This window comes from Heliconius melpomene, chromosome 3 (genome assembly GCF_056956725.1).
Source record: "Heliconius melpomene rosina isolate 202511_hmr_F chromosome 3, ASM5695672v1, whole genome shotgun sequence".
In the NCBI taxonomy this organism is placed as follows: Eukaryota; Metazoa; Arthropoda; class Insecta; order Lepidoptera; family Nymphalidae; genus Heliconius; species Heliconius melpomene.
In genome coordinates this window covers 3,456,740-3,479,514 of record NC_140391.1, presented here as the reverse complement: position 1 = coordinate 3,479,514, position 22,775 = coordinate 3,456,740, and the positions used below count along the sequence as shown (strand labels likewise).

General features: G+C 32.2%; 1 protein-coding gene across 1 annotated transcript in view; it reads left to right on the top strand.

Moving 5' to 3' along the window:
* LOC146539880 (tektin-B1) overlaps positions 1-22,775 on the top strand; it is a 187,523-nt gene that overhangs the window by 2,202 nt on the left and 162,546 nt on the right. The window contains exon 2 of the mRNA XM_085207942.1: positions 818-893. Within this exon, the coding sequence (XP_085064068.1) occupies positions 818-893 (76 nt within the window). The remainder of the gene's footprint in view (positions 1-817; positions 894-22,775) is intronic.

Sequence of the window (22,775 nt, the reverse complement as noted above, 5' to 3'; positions counted from 1 at the left end):
AGTAGTTCACATTTCATTTGACCCTTACTATTTTAGGACAAACCCCTATGTGAACGTATGAAATGAAAATATGTTTTTACTTCCCCAAACATGTTCTACTTCCGGTAACGTGAATGCATGTTTATCCTGTAAATAATAAATTGTAAAAATGTTTATACGAGTATTATCGCTTACATTTATACAAATATTATAAAATATAATAAATAATCTTTTTGTATATTGTTTGTATTTAAACTTTATTTGTTTGCAGTTATAAAAACAATAATAATAAAGTTAAACAATGTATGATTTTACGGAATTTCTAATCATATAAGCGACAAAAATAACGTAGAATCGATTAAAAATGCACCATAGAAATTAATCTTCATCATCATATCAGCCTTTCGACGTCCTCTGTTGATCATAGGCCTCCCCCAAGGATCTTCAAGTTGATAGGTCCTTCGCTTCTTGCTAGCTTCTTTAATTTAGATATATAAACAAACGAAAGGAATTATGTGTGTAGCTAAAAAGTGCATTGGAGTGCAAAGTACAGTGCATATAAAATATGTAGATTATATCTAAACGGGAATTATCTTAGATCTATCTACATTATATATTTTTATTATTTATTATCCACTATTCTAAAGTAAAAGACTTACGAGAAGTTCAATGTGCACTATAAAAATGCAATCTCGGTAGAAAAGTGCAGAACTCATTTCCACGATCTGACTCACTGATGTAGCAAATTAAAATAACTTCCATAATTACTCTTTTAAGTGCCTACTATCACTTATAACTAGTATTAAACTAATTCTTCTTTATTTTTTTCATCTTCCAGGTTCATCCCGCATAGCAGTGTAGGCGAAACGAAAGTGGAGAGCGGAAGTGTTTTAACACTAAGTTCCTTTACTAAGGTAAGTTCCGATAAATAATTAAAATGTCTATACAGTGTTTAATTAATAAATCGATCAGCTTTCCAACACGTGCCTTTGGGAAGTAATAATTTAATAATTAATTCAAACTTTAAATAACATTTCGTCGTTAATTCATTAGCGTCACCGAGCGTTACTCGGCTGATATTAAAACAAGGTTTATTTTCAATCAAAAGTTATGCTGTTTGGCGGATTGTTTGTAATAATAACACGTTATTTAATTATATTATATTAAACATAGGCCACTCGTGGCGCAGGGGTACATGTGTGTGATTGTAATCGCGACTGATTGTAGGTTCGATCCCCAATCGAGGAAATTAAATATTTAATGTTTTCATTTCTTCACTTGTCTATTTGGCGGAAAGTGGACAACCGGGTTTCTTAACACTAGGTTCCTGCCTATCCTGTATGCGGGATACCGCGTGAAGCTGATTTTTTTTATATTATGAACAAAATTATAAAATTGAACCTGCAACCTACATTATATACGTAGAACATTATTAACAACTACATAACGCCTAAAGTGCAACAATTACCCAAATTAATTATTCTAAAGTGATTTTTTAAATATTTTATTTTCATTTTAAAAATGAAAGAATGTTTTAATTGCAGAGCAAAAAAAAATCCTCATTACAAGCATTGTTGTACCACAAATATTATGAACAATAGACTTTTTTATATCTATTCATGTCGCTGCTTCTTGAGGGTTAATTACGTACGTTATTCGCTTTCATATTCTTTTTCATGAACTCTTACTATATTATTTCAGCATTTGGTGTTTATCTAATGTGAAATTCTCAAAGGCCGTAAAATGTTTTATCATTAACGTAATGGTTTTAGGTTCACATATAGTAAGTAGGGTAGGCAGAGGAAAACTGAGTAGCTAGTGTTATGACTCTCCTTTCCTATTAAGATATTTTCGTTCTTCATTTTTCGTCGAAAACTTTGCTCTGAACGCCTCGTTACCAGAGCGCGGAAATGGAATTAATAAATGTTTAATTTCTCCAAGTGGAAATCGAATACACAACCGTCGCGTTTACATTCACATGCTTGTATCCCTGTGCCATGACGACCTTTTATATAATTGTTTATCTTCCTATTTTCATTTTCCAAAATTAAGATATTACTTTTTATTAAGAAAATATTCAAATTTTCGTCTCGCGTATTGGATTAAAATTTACATAGTAAGCTAGTGTTGTATTTATTATCTTTTTTTTTTTAAAGTATTTATTTAAACTTTAACTATAAACTTATTAAGCCTCATAATTATGTCATAGTGGAAATAATAACATTCTGTGTGTTGCAATCAAATTACAACAATATTGATATTAGTACAATAGGAATTAGGAATTTAATAATTGATTTAATTAATTATATTATATTAATAATAGAAGTCGAATGTAATCTAACTGTATCTGTACGCAACGCCTATATTATTGAAGAAATAAGATAGAAAAACTGCTTTAATATCGAAGTAAATTATCCTGCTAATAAAGTTCAAGTTTTTTTTATATATTACTGAGATAATTAAATAAATAACATAAAAAATATTAACATAATTAAATTGTAGCTTAGTTATTGTGCTTAATTCATTTATATCAGGAAGAACTGTTGACTCCAGTTAAACATCGAGGGTACCGCCAATATTTATCTTTTCTTATCTCTGCCCACGGCCGGCGCCTAAGTAATGTTGATATTAACATTTTACTTCAGTTCACGAGATTTCCGAGTTTCATTTCAAACGACCCCTAAATGTTTAAGCTGGCTGTGTCAAACTGATATGTCATTTAAAATGCAGTAAGTACGTTGTACCCATACGAGTTGGCTAAATGCACGACAAATTGTACGAAATGTGAAAGTTTAGTAGGAGTTTTAGATGTTAAAAACACATTTTGAATAGATTTTATTTAAAAATATTCTGTTTATGTTTTAAGATTAATATATCGTTATAATAGAAGTTCTTATAGCCATGTAATATCCACTAATAATTTCAACAATCAGAAAATTCTTTGAGATTAATAAAAATCTTACAATGGCGTGAATCTTGTTCAAAACTAATTGAATTATAGCAGGAGCTTTTTGTAATTTGGCTTTTACAGTTTGAAGCAGACAGTACTTGAAAAAATATAATTAATAGTCATTTATTATAACGAATAGTAATATTCCTGATTACAGTCGTAGTTTCGATTCCCACTCGGGGGCATACAGTATTTAGTATTTTCTTTTCTTGGCTCTGGTAAAGCGCGGCGTTAAGTTTCGCCAATCAATACAAACACAATGCCCCTTCTCCCTACCATCTGATCTCGATGATCTCCCTACCATCTGTATGCGGATGATTTGCAATTATACCGGCATTGCTATGTTAGCGATTTGCCTGGGACTATTGCAGCTTTAAATAATGATCTCGCTGCTATTTTTACTTGGGCCGAATCTGTCGGACTGTTAGTAAATCCAGGTAAGTCACAAGCAATTATCATTGGAAGCAGCAAACTTAGACAAAAAATAAATTGGAACTCGATGCCGAAGATCCTGTATTCGGGAGTAGTAATCGAATATTGTAACAGAGTAAAAAATCTGGGCCTAATTTTTGACAGTAACATGTCCTGGGTACCGCACATTAATGATGTCAGCAAGCGCATGCATTTCTCCTTCCGTTCTCTTAAGCGTCTCCAATACTACCTACCTCATAAAACCAAAATTATGCTTGCACAATCTCTTCTGTTACCTATTCTCGACTACGCTGATGTGTGTTATTTGGATGTGACCGAGGAGCTGCTTAACAAATTAGAGCGACTCCAAAATCTTGCCATACGCTTTGTTTACGGTTTGCGTAAGTATGACCACGTCTCCGAATTTCGAACTCAGCTCAAATGGCTCCCAATTCGACTTCGCCGAGATATGCACATCCTGTCACTCCTTTTTAAGATCCTTAACTACCAGAATTTTCCTTGTTATCTTCGATCCCGCTTTGACGTTCTCCCTATCCCTACACGCTCAAGGAGGTCTGGTGTCATACCGACACTTAACGTACCTAAGAGCAACACCAAATTCCTTCAGAAATCCTTCTCTGTATACGCCGCATCCCTTTGGAACCAACTTCCTAAAACTATCCAGAAAAGCCCTTCCATAAAGTCCTTCAAGTCCCAATTAACCTTTTACTATGGACGTGATTGTTTTATAACACACATATGGACGTCGGGTCTGTCAGACCAGTGTATTTATTGGTCATATTCCGTCTGTTTTTTAAAGGAAGAAGACAATTTTATGTTTTAGTTTAAATGAATAGCCTCTAATCAAACAAAATCAATATAAATAAAATCGCTTTTTATTAAACTTTACGCATCACAACGATTTAAGTAACTTAAAGTCACAATTTCAGTCTTTGGCCACATGGGATGACTCTTAAGAAAATAATACTATAAAAAAAAGATAGATAATAAAATAAATATTTTTTTAACAAAATATAAAGTCTAACAATAAAAAAAAATAAAGAAATTACATCTTATGGTATAAAATAAAAATTTTGACAACACCTCAAGATAAGGTACAATTGAACATCGATACACAATGGCTTTCAACATTGTTGGCTAACAGGACGATTGCAGTCAACATAAGTATGTGTTGTCTTTCTATATATCTTATGGGGGTAAAGTATACATGTTTTTCAAGAACCCAAAACTATTTTTTTAGCTTCATGTTCAATAAATGATAGATCAGATCGCGAAACGCGAGTCAAAGTCATTCTCAATTCTTAGAGTATTTTAGTATACGAAACGCGTCTTTTTATTTGATAAAGTGCTATTTTCTTTATAAAATATTGTCGTCCAATTCTTTTGTTTGATGTTGATTATAAAGTACCGATATATTTGTCCCTGATGTGCTTGGTCGATCATTTTTTTCCATTTTATCATAAAAACTAAAAAAATTGAATCTTTTTTAGGTAAATAATATTTATATTACTAAAATATATAACAAATAATGCAAAATAATATATGTTATATAACGATAAAAACATTTGAATACAAATAATACAATTAAAATATTAAAGTACATTTTGTAATATTATAAAAATATATGGAGTTTTGAAATCATTATGTATGGGAAACATGGACGTCGGGTCTGACAGACCCAGGCCCCGTTTAGAAAGTTAAATACTCACGTGTTTTGAACCCAGAGACACAACCACTGCTATCTACATTCATTTTGTCATTAACACGAAAGGTACTGAGCGACTCAGTGGCGGAGGTCATCGAGAAGTGGCCGATTTGTAGAATTCGTAGACCTAGATGGGTCTGTGAGACCCGACGTCCATACTTAAAGGTTAAAACTACATCTTCTTGCATCGTTAGACAATTAATCTTTTTTTTAATATAGTGGTTAGGGGAGAGCGGGGCTAAAAGTTACCGAGGTAAGTTGTTCCGATGGAAATAATTTCGCGGAGAAAAGTGATAGGAATATTTAGTAAACATATAGTGAAATGCAATGTGATAGCGCACCCATGGCCAGCATATTGAACAATCCAGTGGCACCCGAAACCAATGGAATAGCACACGGGTGTCGTTGGTGCACGATTGTAAATATTTTCGCATTTGATATTTTTGGTCTGTCTCACAAATTTTAACGATTAGCCTCGAGTATGTTAGTGTTTTTTTTACATATATTATCTACTATTTTGGAACACTATTTGTAAATTATTTATGTTTTCTATATCTTATTTATATTTATTTTTTTTTCAACACGTGTTTTTGGGGCTAGATGTTCCCTTTTTTTGGGGCATGTTGTGAGCTGTTGTTGTTACGAAAAACTTTCGCCAATTCATTTGTACCAATAATGGGATGTAAATATTGTAATTTTTCATACGAAAAAATATTGTAATTTAGTAACATGCAGACTTATGCTCGGAAATCAACTCGAGGTTATGTGTCATATGAGTTGATGCAAAAAGCAGCGAATGTAGTTTTCAAAGATTGTAGGAATAAGATAAAAACTGTTACCAAAGAATTACATATACATATTAAGTGCGAAAAGCTAAAGGTATAAAATTTTTGTTTATTATTTTGGTTTAACAAAATGAAAATAAGTTTTATTTTATGTAAAATTATCTTTTACTTTTTAGTTCGTTGTTTTTCGGTTCGGTTATTTTTTGTTCAAAATTAATTCTTTTTACGATTTTAAGTGATAAGTAACCTTAAAAGGATACTTCTTAAACGAGTGTTGGTTGTGGTGGTAGTGGTTGTTAACAAGTGGCATCTGTTGTGATATGTAAAACTTGACTAAAATTAGGTATTATTTTTGTGGAAACTAACATTTTGGTATATTAACAAGAAAATACATAAAAAATATTCGGGCGAATTGGGAACCTCTCCCTTTTTTAAAGTCGGTTGAAAATGAAAACTTCTTTTTTGAGGTTGGTTGAAAAGAAATGCAACGATGGGGAATCTTACTTCTGACAATAATTTTAACAAAGTTTTCCCTTGCAACTATTCCAGTATAATTAATATTTACCAAAATAAAAACCAATTTTCTTAATTTTGACCGGATTTAATAATCAGAACCTAACCAAACTTTCATCAAACTATCCTTGAAGTGTATCCTTTCAAATAAGAAAAGAATCATTAGAATCGGTTGGCGTGGTATTGAGTTATTCGTCATTTTGTCGCACACGTACCAATACAAATTTAATACTTATGTGATTTGCTCATAGATACCATTGTCAAAAATAGACCAAAAAAAAATTGGTTCCCACATGGGAAGCACAACCTTTCAAATAAAAAAAATCATCATAATCGGTTCACCTAATCAAAAGTTATGAAGTAACATACATAAAAAAAAGAAACAGTCGAATTGATAATCTCCTTTTCTTACATAAGTCGGTTAAAAAAGATTTGCTTTTGCGCCTGGTGATTATTATGATACTGTTTATTATTCCTTAAATAAACAGGCTTTGTTCGATTATTTATTGTTTTTTATTTTGCAAATAATAGCTTTAAAAATATGGTAACAATTTACCCCGGTCTGTTAACAACTTGCCTCAAGTCGGGGTAAGTTGTTACTTTCCGACTTCAGTCATAAAAAAAATCATAATAAAAAAGTCTTACAAAGAATACCCCAAATTACTGTTTTAATTGCAAGTCTAGATATGTAAGTTGAATTTGATTATCTATATATATAAAAGGACTTGTCCTCACTGACTGAGGTAAGACGCACGCACAGCCGTAACCGCTGATGATAGAAACGTGGTATTTGGACAGATGTTTACTTTTGTAATCTGGATATCCACTAAGAAGGGATTTGGAAAAATTTTAACCCTAAAGGTGTGAAATAGGGGTTCAAAGTTTGTATGGAAAAAAATTTAAATCGGCACCGATTTTTATAAATTTTGAAATTTAGATTTTTAAAAGTATTTAATTGAACACGTATTTCATCGTTTTCTAGAATAGTCCCCCTAAGGGTGCATATAAGGGGTTGAAAGTTTGTATAGAATATTTTTTAAATCGGCACCGATATTTATAAAATTGGAAACTTAGACTCTTAAAAATATTTCATTGAACATGTGTTTCACGGTTTTCTAAAATTCACCCCCTAAGGGTGCAAATAAGGGGTTGAAAGTTTGTATGGAAAAATCTTTAAATCGCCACCGATTTTTATAAAATTAGAAATTTAGACTCTTAAAAACATTTCATTGAACACATGTTTTATGGTTTATTAGAATTCACCCCCAAAATACGCAAGTGAAGCTGCGCGCGCCCGCTAGTATTGTATAAATACTAAAATCAAGTATTCGTAGCAATATTTGAGGTTAAAAAAAAATCGGAACTTTTGGCCCCGCTCTCCCCTACTTATAAAATTTTTCCTTATCTTATATAGTGAAGCTTAATTTTCTTTTTGTTTCTTTTTATACAGGTATATATACGTATATATTTAAGTTATAAAGAATATGTATTTATTATATAGTATATATGTATTTATATTTATATATAGTGAGAAAGCGTTATTTTCATTTTCTTACACAAATCGCGACGTTGAGTACTGTCACTCAATGCCTCTAGAATTCGGCAGAAAATGGGGAACGGAGTATCTTAACACTAGGTTCCCTCTGCCTACCCTGCTGTGTGCGGGATACAGCGTGAAGCTGATTTGATATGATTTTTGATTTGGCTTATAAGCGAATAAAAGGAATACCAACCAAATATATTAATTGTTTTGGTTCAAATATCCCAATATAATTAAATATGTAACTCTGGGAACAAAGTCGTGTTCAATTGCAAATACATATATTGAACCGCACTGTAATTAAAGGTTTACATTCCATCGAATGACTGAATGGAAAGCTTTAAATGTTAATTAATTAAACTTTAATCTAATTTTGTAAATTAAATTCCTGTTGGTTTTATAAAGTTAATAGTTGTTTAAAGTGTGTTTATTTAAACTGATATATCTATTAAATGGCTATAATAAAAAAAAACAACATATATTCAAATAATACAAGGTGTGTCGTCGCCATAATATTAGTTTTTTCGTATATTATACTTGTATTGATTGTTAGTCTCATTATTACTGCCCTCTAAGAATTATTATTAATTAAAAAATTTCATTACTTCGCGTAGTTCCTTAATATCTTACTAATGATTAAAATGATGTCATAATTGTGGGACTGTAATCACAATAGGTTGCGAGTTCGATTCCCACTCGAGGAAATTAAATATTTAATATTTTTATTTGCTCGCTCTGGTATCGAGGGGTTGATTTCCGCAACTCAACACACAATGCCTGCAGCATTCACCGGAAAGTGAGAAGCGGAGTGTCTTAATGAAAGGATCCTAATCCTGCTAAATGCGGGATAGTGCGTGCAATAGCAAAAAATATCCTAGTTTAGTACGTACACTGAACACTTATATAATATACAACTACTATTCTAGTACAAATCACATTTTTACGATAGCATCTCAGCAATAAAGTGAGAGGCGAGAGCGACTATTAAAGTAGGTAGTATGTACCTACACTACAGTCGTTACATGCTATTTCTAAAATAACCAGGATTTACAACGTACATACGCCTCATATAAACAACGAACGTGGACAATGGGGACAATTCCAAAGATTTATCTGAGCGAAGTATGGCAGTCGTTATACGTGATGGTGGAGGTGGTCCATATATTGACATGCTTAAAAGATGGTGTAAAAATGTAAGACCAGACGCAGCTTAAAGTCACAAGTATGGGATTGTAAACGCGTCTGGTAGTGGGTTCGATCTCTACTCGAGGAAATAAAATATTTTTAAAATTTATATTTTCTTTTCAACACGCAATGCCTTGAAAAATTCATGGGAAAGTGAAGAATGGCATGTCTTAACATTAGGTTCCCTCTGCCTACCCTTATTGTGCGTGATACAGCGTGAAGCGGATATTTTTATTAATAAGACTGTGATTATAGGAAATTAAACTTAACAAACGAACGGATAGAAAACATGAGAATGGGAGTATTCCGTTACATCTTATTCCGCCACTCAAAACATTCGTGACAAATTTTTAAAAAAAGTTATTCGTGTGGTCAATAAAAAAAATGTATTCTTTAAATTTTTCTCTACTTAACAATTTTCTTTATCCCTTCCACTTTCCATGCTTTCGAAATTCTGTGTAAATCAGCTTTCTTTCACAAAATCTTCATGTTAAGAGCATCTTAAATCTAAATCTAGAAGTAGATGTAATATTCTACAATTCAAGGCACGTGAAGGTGTCTAGTGTACAAGTGCTTCATATTTCACCGACACTTGCACGTCTGCTTGAAAATTGTTTTAAGAGATACTAGTTGCAAAATATGGCTTTTCATTTTATAATATATTAATATCCATAATATATAGACATTTCATAGAAATATCTATATTAAGTATGTATAAGAGTATATACAAATTAAAAAAATGTTACATATAATAATAACTTTTCCTCTTTTTAGATTCAAGCTGTATAAATTATGTCCTATATTTACCTAAATAATCAAATTTAAATTGAAATTAAATATGAACAAAGTAAGATAACATCGCTAGTAAAAATAACTTTTAAAGCAATTCTAATAAACCTAATATTTTATCAACTTAACAGTAAAGACGTGCTTAGTCCCTGAAAATCGAAATTGATTGGCACTGCGTCTTGACAAAGCGATGTGAACTGGCAAGTAATTTCTCCTCATTAGATGAGCCGAAAATTTTTCAAACGAATTCCTCTGTTCCAAGCCTTATAACGATAAATATATATCAATTTCGGATAGTATTTTTTTTTTGTGATAGTAAAAATCATGTAAGTTTAATGTTATATGTTAACAAAATAAATACCTGATTCTAGTAAGGAGCTTCTAAGTTAATGAAAAAAAATTGTATTTAAAGTGAATATTAGCTTTTTGTACTTTTCACTTTAGGATAAGCAAAGACAAAAATTGCCATTTCACGATTTTTTTTCAGAATCAATAATTTCTTAAATTAGTTTTGTGTTAAAGAAAATGAAGGTAGAAAAAAAATAATAAACGAGAAATGAACTCACAACTATCACACACAATCTAAACTTACCGACTGCACCATAACAGCCTAAAAATTATATTTATTAAATTCATTTTTGTATATAAAAGTAGGTTCATATAATAATATTCTAGTTATGACACTAACACACGGTCCCACATAAATGTAACACCAACACTAACATGTCATATCTTCGTCGCCATAATTTCCGTATATTTGGAACAGAGTGCCTTTTAATGTGCATGTTGGTATCATTTAATGCATTTGTGCATATAATATTTTGTCTGGTCTCTGTCTTGTGCGTTTAGAATAATATTATTAATAATATTATTTTAGATTAGTTAAATTTATCAGTGAGAGGCCGTCATAGCCCAGGAGTACAAGAGCGAATCTGTAACACGACGATTGTAGGTTCGATCCACCCTCGAGGAAGTGAAATATTTATTTACGTTTATATTTCCATTTCTTCGCTCTGATGTCGAGGCTAAGTGCGGCGTTGAGTTCTGCCACTCAACACGCAATGCCTCCAGAAGAATTCGGGAACGGAGTCTTAACACTAGGTTCCCTCTGCCTATCCTGCTGTGTGCGGAATACAGCATAAAGCTAAAATTTATCAATGGTTAAATATCTCTACCTCGAATGGGAACCGAACCTGCTATCTGTCATGTTTACAGTAGCACGTCGCGCCACAACTGGCTTCAATAATTGATAAAATATCCATTCAGAGGAAACTATGATCTTAAAATAAAGCTTTAGAATCATTTTAAATTCTGGACAGGCGTTGAGTTAAATGCGCGTCCAACTCTTAACTTTGGACCACGGTGGATAAAATTTTAGTATACATTTAAAGTAACGCAGTATGAATAATGTATATATAAATGGAAAATATTATATACGGACAGTATTAAATGTTAGTTGTATGGTCGACTTGCGTCTGTTTTCATGAAATTGTGGATTTTTCGTATATTGTTTAATTATAACATTAATAAATGTTTGGTTTTAATTCAAACCCCTTATATATTCTCACTACCACCACTCAATACAAAATGTATCATGGCAAGTTTGTCAAAAAAAAGTAACAAAAACCAAAGAAGCAACCAACAAGAATAATTTCAAGATTATATTTTCTAGACTACATTCAAGAGTTAGATATATTTTTCCCATTAAAACACTTCTGTTCTCCACTTTCTGCCGACCTCTTCCTGAGGTATTATATGTTAACGGAACTAAACGAAAAAAAAAATATTTCATTTCCCAGAGTGATAATCGAACCTATAACCGTCACGTTAACAGTTGCACGTACCCTTACGTTACCCTCAAAAATGTTTCTAAATATTACACAAAATTTTCCACCCTACCAATTAAAACTTGCCCTGCTACGTTTGATGTTTCACGCAATCTTCTCACCATCATCGTTAAGGAACTCTAATTTATCACATCTCGATCTCAAAATTCGAAACAACAACCGATGAGAACTCCCAACTCCAATAAGCCATATAAATTATTTGTCATTTGCAACGAGTGTTGTTAGAAGTTACATCGAATTTATAATTTGTAGAAGACAAATTGACGTTCTGATTATAAATTTTGTATTGGAAAACATTGTTATATTTAAAAAAATATATTATAGACAGATATAAATAGATACAGATTTTGTGACTAACTTAACTTAACTTAACTTAACTTCCCTGACGTGGTAGTCTTACGTAACCTTCCTCTAGTTTCTTTGATACTGTTTTCGAAGGTCAACCGAGGTCTCTCCCTTCCCCTCTTACCTACATAAATCCTTTTTGCCATTTTTTTATCACTCATTCGTTCGACGTGCCCAAACCAGCTGAGCACTTTCTTCTTCCTTCTCACCGTGACATTCTCGCTAGTACCTGCCATTCTATTTATCTCTTAATTCGCTTCATTTAACAAGTAATTTCTATGTTAAAAAGCTTTTTCTATTATTATCACAATATTAAGAACTCTGAGAAAAAGGCTCAGAGAAAAAGTACTTTGCCTAACCCTATCAATAAAGTAACAAAAGCAAAACAACATAATAATCCAGAAACAATTATTTTATCGAGCAGAAACCAACCATCACTAACAAACTAAAATAATATCATATTCCACTACATCTAATGCAATATTAAAAACAATTAAAACCCCATTCCTTTGTTATATTAATATAATTTTTATTTAATTCTAGAACAAAGCTTTACCCTTTAGTATTAATAATCTTTTCGAATCCGTAAACATGGAAAATTGAATTTTTACATGAGCACCCGATTAACTTTTGCGTTGTATTCCAAAGATCAAAGAGAAGCCACATAACAAATGTATGTTGTTTTTATTGTAAAAGGACGAAGAGTTTAATATATTTTATATTTCAGGCAGTCAAAATTTCAATATAGCTGTAGTGTACACAAAGAGTAAAGGTAGTGGTTTAGCTCTACGCTTTATCCTGCACAGCTGGGTAGGTTGAGAGGACCGTTACTTTTTTACAAATATGCCAACCAAGTGCGCATTTATTGGGTCTAGTCTTGATAACAGAGCGAAAAAAATAAAATATTTAATATCCTCGAGTGGAAATCGAACTCACAACTTGTCGCTTTTACAGTCACACTTTGTGTACCATCAGCTACTAGTACCTCTTTGAAGTTGGTATTCTTATAAAGGAATATAAATCGCAATATACTAAAGTAAATAGCATTTATGAACCGCACACCGCGATTGTGGTTCCTGTCAAATTAACTTAAATCCATATCATACGACTCAGAGACCAAGTACAATAATAAGATATTAATTAACTTGACTTACGTATTATGTTCAAGGTATTAAATATGTAATAATAAATTAAATATGGGATATTCCCCATTAAAAGGTATATTAAATTAATGGAGAACGGAAGTGTCTGAATGGGAACGGACTGTCTTCCTAGGTTCATGGGCTTCCTCTTTCTACCCTGCTATGCGCAGGACAGACCATGAAACTAAAAAATTGTATTGTGACGTTCATACCAATGTCTCGAATTCAGGGGAAAAGATACTTATGCCGCTATGCGAGATAATGCGTGATGCGAAATGCGTGCTACTTCGTTTTCATATGACGTAACTTATCACATTTCGCTTTACCGAAGTAGAAAAATCAAATATTTTTCCCTCAAATAAAAAACGAAGCTACAACCATCGCGATTATAGTCAGACGTTGCACTGTGCTACGATGGTCTACCATAAATTGTTTATCTACTTACATACTATTAGTATAAAAAAATATTCGTTTTCTTGTACTTAGCTCATTTGTTTGAATCAAAATAATAATTATATGTTTTTCCTTCTCAATTTCAAATAAAAAAGGTTTTTCCAACGAATTTTACTTCGACAACCAAACGTAGATTGACAAATGATTGCTTCAGCATTGTGTTTTTTGCCTTATCATATTTTTTTATCTGCCTAACGGACAGGACGATTATATTTTGAGGTCAAGAGATATTCTTTAAGAGGCATGATTTTTATTCACAAGTAAGTATGGAATGTGTCTTACCTCTAGGCTCCTCATCCTCCTCATCAGATGTGTCTCATCTCTACCTTATTAAATACGAACGAGATGGACTTACTTTTTTATTAAGTAATCTATACTTAAATGTGTATTTTTCTCAGCATATGTAGCTTTTATAACAGAGAAGATACTAGAGAGATTCGTGCTTCATCACTCAATTTTAGAGGCAGAGAGTTTTAGTGACATTTTGACTAATCAAAAAACGAAATCTCAAATTATTTTCATTGTGATATAATAACAAATAATTTTAAATATCTGTCTACACAAAAAAGTTAAAGTAAGATAAAAATCTGTTACAATGTGTCCAACAATAAATGGTGTGAAAACAATTGTTTAGTCTTAAAGAAGAAATAAAATAGGTTATTTCTTAGTACAAAGGCGTGACTGTCTCATTAAGATTAACGAAGATTTATTCGGTCGTATGTCTTATTTCAACCACAAGCTAACCATATATTCTTTGTAATATATTAATAGATACGTACAACATATATGCTATGTATATGCTATGTTGGCACAGGGCTACGCCATGGCTGTATGTTCGATTCCCATTTGGGGGATTAAAATATTTAGTATTTTCATTTCCTCACTCTACGAGGTAACGAGGCAAAGAGTGCCACTCAACACGCAATGCCGAAGAAATAGGCGCAAAGAAGAAAACGGGATTTGCGGGAAACTGCGTGAAGCTAACCGCACTGTATCAGCGTCTGACTATAAACACAATGGTTTTGGGTTAGATCCCAGGATCATCGAGGCGATGAGTTTTTTTTCCTGTTCTGGCAAAGCAAAGCAAGTAGGGAGCGAAGTACTATAATAAAATATAATAATATAAAAATAATACACGACTAGCCAATTTAAAACAGAACTTCATAAATTTCTTGTTAATAGCAAACTTTTAATTTATAGTTTTACCTTAAATAAAAAGGACAGAAAAGTTAGAGAACTTTGTTATCATAATAATAATTAAGGAGTGCAGTTGAAGCTTTTTTAAAGTTTTTTTTTTTCTTTTAGTACACAAGAAGTCTCGTACTAGTTAATTACTGAAACTCCCACAGTATTCCAAGAAAATACAATTAGGCATGACGAGAAAAAAATATTGTCAGTATTTTTAATATATTTTTTATTTCTTTTACCTAATGAAATAAATCATAATTTATGTAATGATTTTTTTAATTATATTATGTTAATTGTTGTTGTTATTTATTAGTATTACGGAATTTTGATGTGTAAAAAATATGAATTTGGATTTCAAAAAAGACCACGTGGCCCAGTGAGACAATATCTGACTGAGAACGTTACGGTTTTGAGTTCGATCTTCACTTAAGTGAACAACTTTCTCAGGTAGAACGATAACACGCGGCGTTGAATTGCGTCATTCAATTAACGAAAAGTGAAGAGAAAAGTGAGCTACGGAGTGTCTCATCATTAGATTTCCTCTGTGCTAAATTCGGGATAAAGCGTGAAGCTGTAAAAAAACATTAAGTCGAATATATATTCTATGCACGAGGCACAAATTAAATCAATTCAACTATTGGATTGTTTCTTCTTTGTTAAGTAAGTTAGATAAAAATTAAGATAACTCATTACCCTGAGCGGGAATCGAACCCACAACCGTCACGCTTATAGTCACGTCGGCCCCAATATAGTAATCTATACAATTTACATCAAGCAACTAATTATCATTCACGTCGTAACTCGTAGCTTTCAGATCTCGTGAATATTCAAATGGATAAATGGTTCGTGCAGCTATGATATTATGTGCCTTATTGATTTTTGTTTCGGAAATAAATAACATATAATACAATGCTATTTACATAATATAACATAATATACACAAAGCGTAGCATAGGTGAACAACGTAGAAAGGAGTGCCTTGACACTAGATCCTCTTTTCCGCAAGTTTCAATCAATGGGGCCCCATTCCTGGTATATGGAAGTAGCATAGCTAGAGCGATAAATAAATATATTTTTTAGCTTCACGCTTTATTCTAAGCGTAGCAGGACAGGCAGAGTGAACCTGGTAATCAAGTGTTGAGACAGTCCATTACCTTTAAGACACTTCTTTCTCCACTTTCCGACGAAATCTGAAGCGGAACTCAACACCGCGTAAAGAAATATTAATGCATGCAATTAAACTCTAATTTTGTCCTACTCGACAACATACGAATATTCGTATTGTTCTATTGCATTATTATATTTTAAAGAGCAACCTTAGTTTCGTACTGTGAAATTATTTTCTATGCTAATGTGCCATTATAATTAGGTTGCACATACTGGTTATATCTTTTTCTATCTTTTTATTTCTTTTTATATTTTTTTTTCATTTACAGTGAACGTTACCTCAAACAATTTGCAAGTAAACAAAGCTAAAAGAAATAAACTTTTAAAAAATACTTAAGACACTCGCTTTCTGCTGTAAAAGCTCTTGACCTTTTTTAATGTCCCTCGAGTAAGAACATATCGTCATGAAAGGTTGTATATGAAATTGCTGTGAATATAAGCGTTATTTATTAAATACTTATATGTAAAATGTGTATTTATTATTATAAGGAGGAATATACCTATAGATAGATAGATAGATGGATAGATAGATAGATAGATAGATAGATAGATAGATAGATAGATAGATGGATAGCTACCTATGTACAAATGTTAATATATAATTACCTATATACATATGTTTTTCTAGTTTCAATAATGAAAACAGTTGTTTCTTTATCAAATGCACATAAGGCTGTCGTGGACATCATGTCTTACTATAAGAGTTGTGGTATCGAATTCCACTCCTGGGAATTATTTTAATTTCTTTCATCTGGCACTTTCTGGCGTCTTTCTCGAAAATTGCGTGAATAATTAGGAACGGTAGTTACAGAGAAACCAGTGCTAAGACACTCCGTCGTCTACTTCCCGGCTATTTTAGAGCTATTGCAAAAAATGATATAATAAAACGAAAATTCCTCTGAGTAAGAATCGATCTCGCAACCACCACTACATCTATATATTTTACCATAAAGCAATGATATCCTCTGCATATCTATTTTCTTTATATAATTATATAGACGAATAAATACAAAATCTCATATATATGTAGAATTATTATAATATATATGTAGAGTTAGGAGTGAAGCGCTGCAATGAATGTATCGTCCCTGGGCACTCGTTACTTCCACGCTCAGAGCGTGTTGTGAGTCACGTACTTACTGTTCTGCAAATCTCATGCACGTTTTCCTTGGTAATGTATTTCCACCCTTAAACGATAAAAATATATATCAGCTTGAATATCTGTGATTTTGAAATAAAAGAGTTTGTTGAAGTTATAGTGTCATAAAATATGTGTTAATATTATGTAGGGGAGAGCGGGGCCAAAAGTTCCGATTTTTTTTTAACCTCAAATATTGCTACGAATACTTGATTTCAGTATTTATACAATATAATCAAATTGAACTTACATATCTAGACTTGCAATTAAAACAGTAATTTGGGGTATTCTTTGTAAGACTTTTTTATTATGAATTTTTTTGTGACTGAAGTCGGAAAGTAACAACTTACCCCCGATTTGGGGCAAGTTGTTAACAGACCGGGGTAAATTGTTACCATATTTTTTAAAGCCATTATTTGCACTATAAAAAACAATAAATAATCGAACAAAGCCTGTTTATTTAAGGAATAATCAACAGTATCATAATAATCACCAGGCGCAAAAGCAAATCTTTTTTAACCGACTTCTGTAAGAAAAGGAGATTATCAATTTGACTGTTTTTTTTATGTAAGTATGTTACTTCATAACTTTTGATTAGGTGATCCGATTTTGATGATTTTTTTTATTTGAAAGGTAGTACTTCCCATGTGGGAACCAATTTTTTTTAATTCTATTTTTGACAATGGTATCTATGAGAAAATCACATAAGTATTAAATTTATATTGGTATGTGTGCGACAAAATGACGAATAACTCAATATCATGCAAACCGATTCCAATGATTTTTTTCTTATTTAAAAGGATACACTTCAAGGATAGTTTGATGAAAATTGGGTTAGGTTCCCAATATAAAATTTAGTCAAAATTGAGAAAATTTGTTTTTATTTTGGTAAATTTTAATTATACTGGAATAGTTACAAGGGAAAACTTTGTTAAAATTATTGTCAGAAGTAAGATTCCCCATCGTTGCATTTCTTTTCAACCAACCTCAAAAAATATGTTTTCATTTTCAACCGACTTCAAAAAAGGGAGAGGTTCCCAATTCGCCCGAATATTTTTTTATGTATTTTCTTGTCAATATACCAAAATGTTAGTTTCCACAAAAATAATACCTAATTGAGTCAAGTTTTACATATTACAACAGATGCCACTCGTCAACAACCACTACCACCACAACCAACACTCATTTAAAAAGTATCCTTTTAAGGTTACTTATCACTTAAAATCGTAAAAAGAATTAATTTTGAACAAAAAAAAACTGAACCGAAAAACAACGAACTAAAAAGTAAAAGATAATTTTATATAAAACTAGCGACCCTATTGCGGCTTCGCCCGCTTTTACTACTGGATTATTCATATAATGTATGTTTGCAAAGCACTTAAGATAATGTGAAAATTAATTAAACCCTAATGCAACCCGCATTTTCGTAGTTTCAATAAGGATTTTCCAATTGTTTTACACAGCAAGGATTTTTTAGTAGGTACCGTAATTTTATATTTGTGATACTAATCTTTTCAAGTACTTATTAAAATATACTTAAATTACTATTTTTAGATAGTTAAATGACATTAAATAATACATTCAACTCGAATTATCCAATACGTGCAAACGCATCTAAATCTTCGTTGCTATAAAGGCAGGCGGGTTTTTTTTTTCGAGCTTGTGGTTAATGCTGAAGAGGGTATTCTGTCCCTGATGAAAAGCAAGCACTACGTGGCTGCCTGTGACGAAAATTAAATAGAATGTATCGGCCGGGAATTGAAGCCAGGCTGCCCGCGTGGCAGGCGAGCATTCTACCACTGAACCACCGATGCGTGTAAGGCAGGCGGGCGCGGCGGACTCGCTTGTATAAGCATAACGTCGCGAGGCGCGTTTCGCAGCAAGGATTTTTTGATATTGTAACAACTTCTAAAGTACTTATTAAAATGAAAAACAGAAAAGACAGTTTTGATCTACATTAAATGGCCAACGTAACTAATATACTTATTTATATGCTGAGAGTAAGGGATAAGTGAAACTTGACTCGATACAGCTGATGTGTGAACGGCGTGATGTGTCAATAATTAAATGCGTTTTTCTCTAAAACTATTCGCAATTTCGAAATAGTTTAAAAAGCAAATTTTATCTTCGTTTAACGTAGAAAATTAATAAAGTATTTTAAAGGATAAGGATTAATACCATTATGGAGAAATATCCCTCACAATAAAAAATATATTGAAATTACTATTTTTAGACATAAATATGATCACTACACGTTATTCTTAAAAGATACGAATATGCCATCGCGGACTTTTTTGTAGATCTTATTAAGAGGAATAATACTCCAGTACATTTTTTTCATGTAATATTTACCATTAAAGCAGCGCATGCGCCAAACTGTCTCAGCGGGTAGGACTTTATACACATTTATCGTATTTATGTTAATTTACATGAGAATGTACAAATAATAAACTATATATAAACCTTCCCTGAGAAATACTCGACCTAATGGTGAAAACCGCATTCAAATCCGTTGGGTGGTTTAGAAGAAGAAGAGTTAGAAAGTTCAGACAGACACAAAAAGCGACTTTGTTTTATAAGATATAGGATAAAACTTATTTTGATTTTGTTAAATCAAAATAATAAACAAAGATTTTATAGCTTTATCTTTTCGCGCTCAATATGTATATGTAATCCTTTGGTAATAGTTTTTATCTTATTCTTGCAATCTTTCAAAACTACCTCCGCTGCTTTTTGCATCAACTCATATGACACATAACCTTGAGTTGATTTTCGAGCATAAGTCCGCGTGTTACTAAATTACAATACTTTTTAGCATGAAAAATTACAATATTTACATCCCATTATGGGTACAAATGAATTAGCGAAAGTTTTCCGAGGTCACAACATGCCCCAAAAAAAGGGAACATCTAGCCCCAAAAACACGTGTTGAAAAAAAATTTAATATAAATAAGATTAGGAAAAACACAAATAATTTACAAATAGTGTTCCGAAATAGTAGATAATATATGTAAAAGAAACACTAAAATACTCGAGGCTAATCGTTAAAATTTCTGAGACAGACCAAAAATATCAAATGCGAAAATATTTACAATCGTGCATCAACGACACCCGTGTGCTATTCCATTGGTTTCGGGTGCCACTGGATTGTTCAATATGCTGGCCATGGGTGCGCTATCACATTGCATTTCACTATATGTTTACTAAATATTCCTATCACTTTTCCTCGCGAAATTATTTCCATCGGAACAACTTACCTCGGTAACTTTTAGCCCCGCTCTCCCCTACTAGATTATTTTTTTTATCAGTTTCATGCTGTATCTCGTATGTAGTAGGGTCGGCTGAAGGAACTTAGTGTTAAGACACTCCGTTCCTCACTTTCAATTGACTGTAGACATTGCGTGTTGAGTGGCGGAACTCAACGCCGCGCAAACGACACCAGAACGAAAAAATGTATATATTAAATATTTAATTCCCTCAAGTGGAAATCGAACTGTGCTCCGTCTTAATATTTTAAAACAATGCGGTTTTCACTAATAGACAGATATTTTTTTTATGCTTAAAACACGTACTGTAATGGGGAAGCCCCTAGTTATTTATAGCTAATTCATAAATATGTATGTTACCCACCCACCACTGAATTGTATCTAGTTCAACGAATTTTAATTTCGATATAATTTCCTTAACTGAACGAATTACGTTCGTTATTTACTTTTCTAGGAAACAGACGGAACTGCGAGGAAGTAGATAATTTTATTACCTGCACGTGAATTTTATTTCACTTCAATTTATAGCATAACGCTTTATCATTCACAGAGCAGGGTAGGCAGAGTGCTAGTGTTATGACTCTCCGTTCCCATTAAGACACTTCCGTTCTCCACTCTCCGTCGAATTCTTGATGCTCGAATTCTTGGAACTCAACGCCGGGCATTGGTGCAACATTTAATCAGTATACGTACACAATAATATTTTTATATTGGCATTCAATTAAAGTATTTTTTATATTTAAATTGAGATAATATTTGTTCTATAGATAATATTTACAATATAAATATAAAAATTATTATTTTTATGCTATAATTGATATCTGGCTAAACAAACAGTTGCATACTTTTTTATTCGTTAGGATTTTTGAACTTTAGCGCATTGGTCACTTGGGAAGAAAATAATATACAAGAAAAAGATCTGAAATCAAATCTGCTGAACCCTCTACAGCTAATCCAGGGCGGCCACAACTCGTCGACCGTACTATAACGTAAACTGTACCCTCACAACTCTCAGGAGCCACGTGAACGCAATCTATCAAAACAAAGCAAGAGTCACGACCGCAAATTTGTTATGGGATATATTTTTATTATAGTTTAGAAAATACGTACGTCTGTGGAAACTCTATATCCATACCTATATTATAAATTTGAAAGTAACTCTGTTTGTCTGTCTTTTACGCAATCAGGGCCAAACCGCTAATTTAATTGTGATAAAATACTCATATAGAGATACTTGAGGGTCTCGGGATGAACATAGGACACTTTTTTTCTCATATTTGTAATATTTTCGATATATACCAATATATTAAAATATTTATTAATTTGACATGCAATTTATTCCGCCATGTTAATAACAACCGTCGCTATGTTGTCGTTGCTAAGCAACGATTTGCAAAGTTTGTTGTTAGAAAACGTCACCCAAAATGAGCTTGCTTAACGCATCTCTCTATTGAAAATTAAAAATAATTTCATAAATATATTTAATAAATATTCGTATAGTTCAAGCGGGCGTAGCCGCGTTCGGGTCCACTAGTAACTATATATAACTAACTATCTAACTATAACTAACTATATATAACTATATACTCGTATAATAGGAGGGATGTTAGTTAAGACATTGATTGAAAAGGTATATATTGTTCTGGGATAAATATTGTTGTAATTGTTAAAGTCGTTCGTCGATAAGGTATGGCTTAGTTGGTCATATCGCTTGGACGGTTGCCAAGAGGCGCGGGTTCAAATCCCGCTACGTTAAATTCTTTATACATTTTCTTAATAAATGTTTTTTATTTCTAAGTGTGAATCTATGTTCGATTCCCACTCGATGACATTAAATGTTTAATATTTTCATCCTCGCTCTAGCAACGAGGCAATTTCCTCGAATGATAATCGAACCCACAACCTATTTAAGTCACACTTTTGTTTTTTTTATTTATTTTACAATCTTGTATTATACAAGTTTCAGAAAAATATCAATGACAATAACTTTGTCGAGCAAGGTCTCCCTTTCAAAAAGGAGTACTTATATAAAGCGAGCCCCTATATACCGCTTGGAGGACAGAACAAAAGATCCTTCAGATGTCTTCAATACGTCACTTAACTTATTGTGGTATTTAATTTATAATTTTTCTTTTTTATATTTATATACGAAAATTATGTAAGAAAGTACAGAAAACATATAATAACGGATGATATGTGTACTATAACTTACCTCTATATATGTATTACTTCTAAGATATAATAGAGATCTCTATCAGAAGCCCTTAAACATAAGAGTTGTTAGGAGATACGTTTATTATTAAAATATCTACTACACACCATTAACATGTCGAGGCAAAGCACAGCGTTGA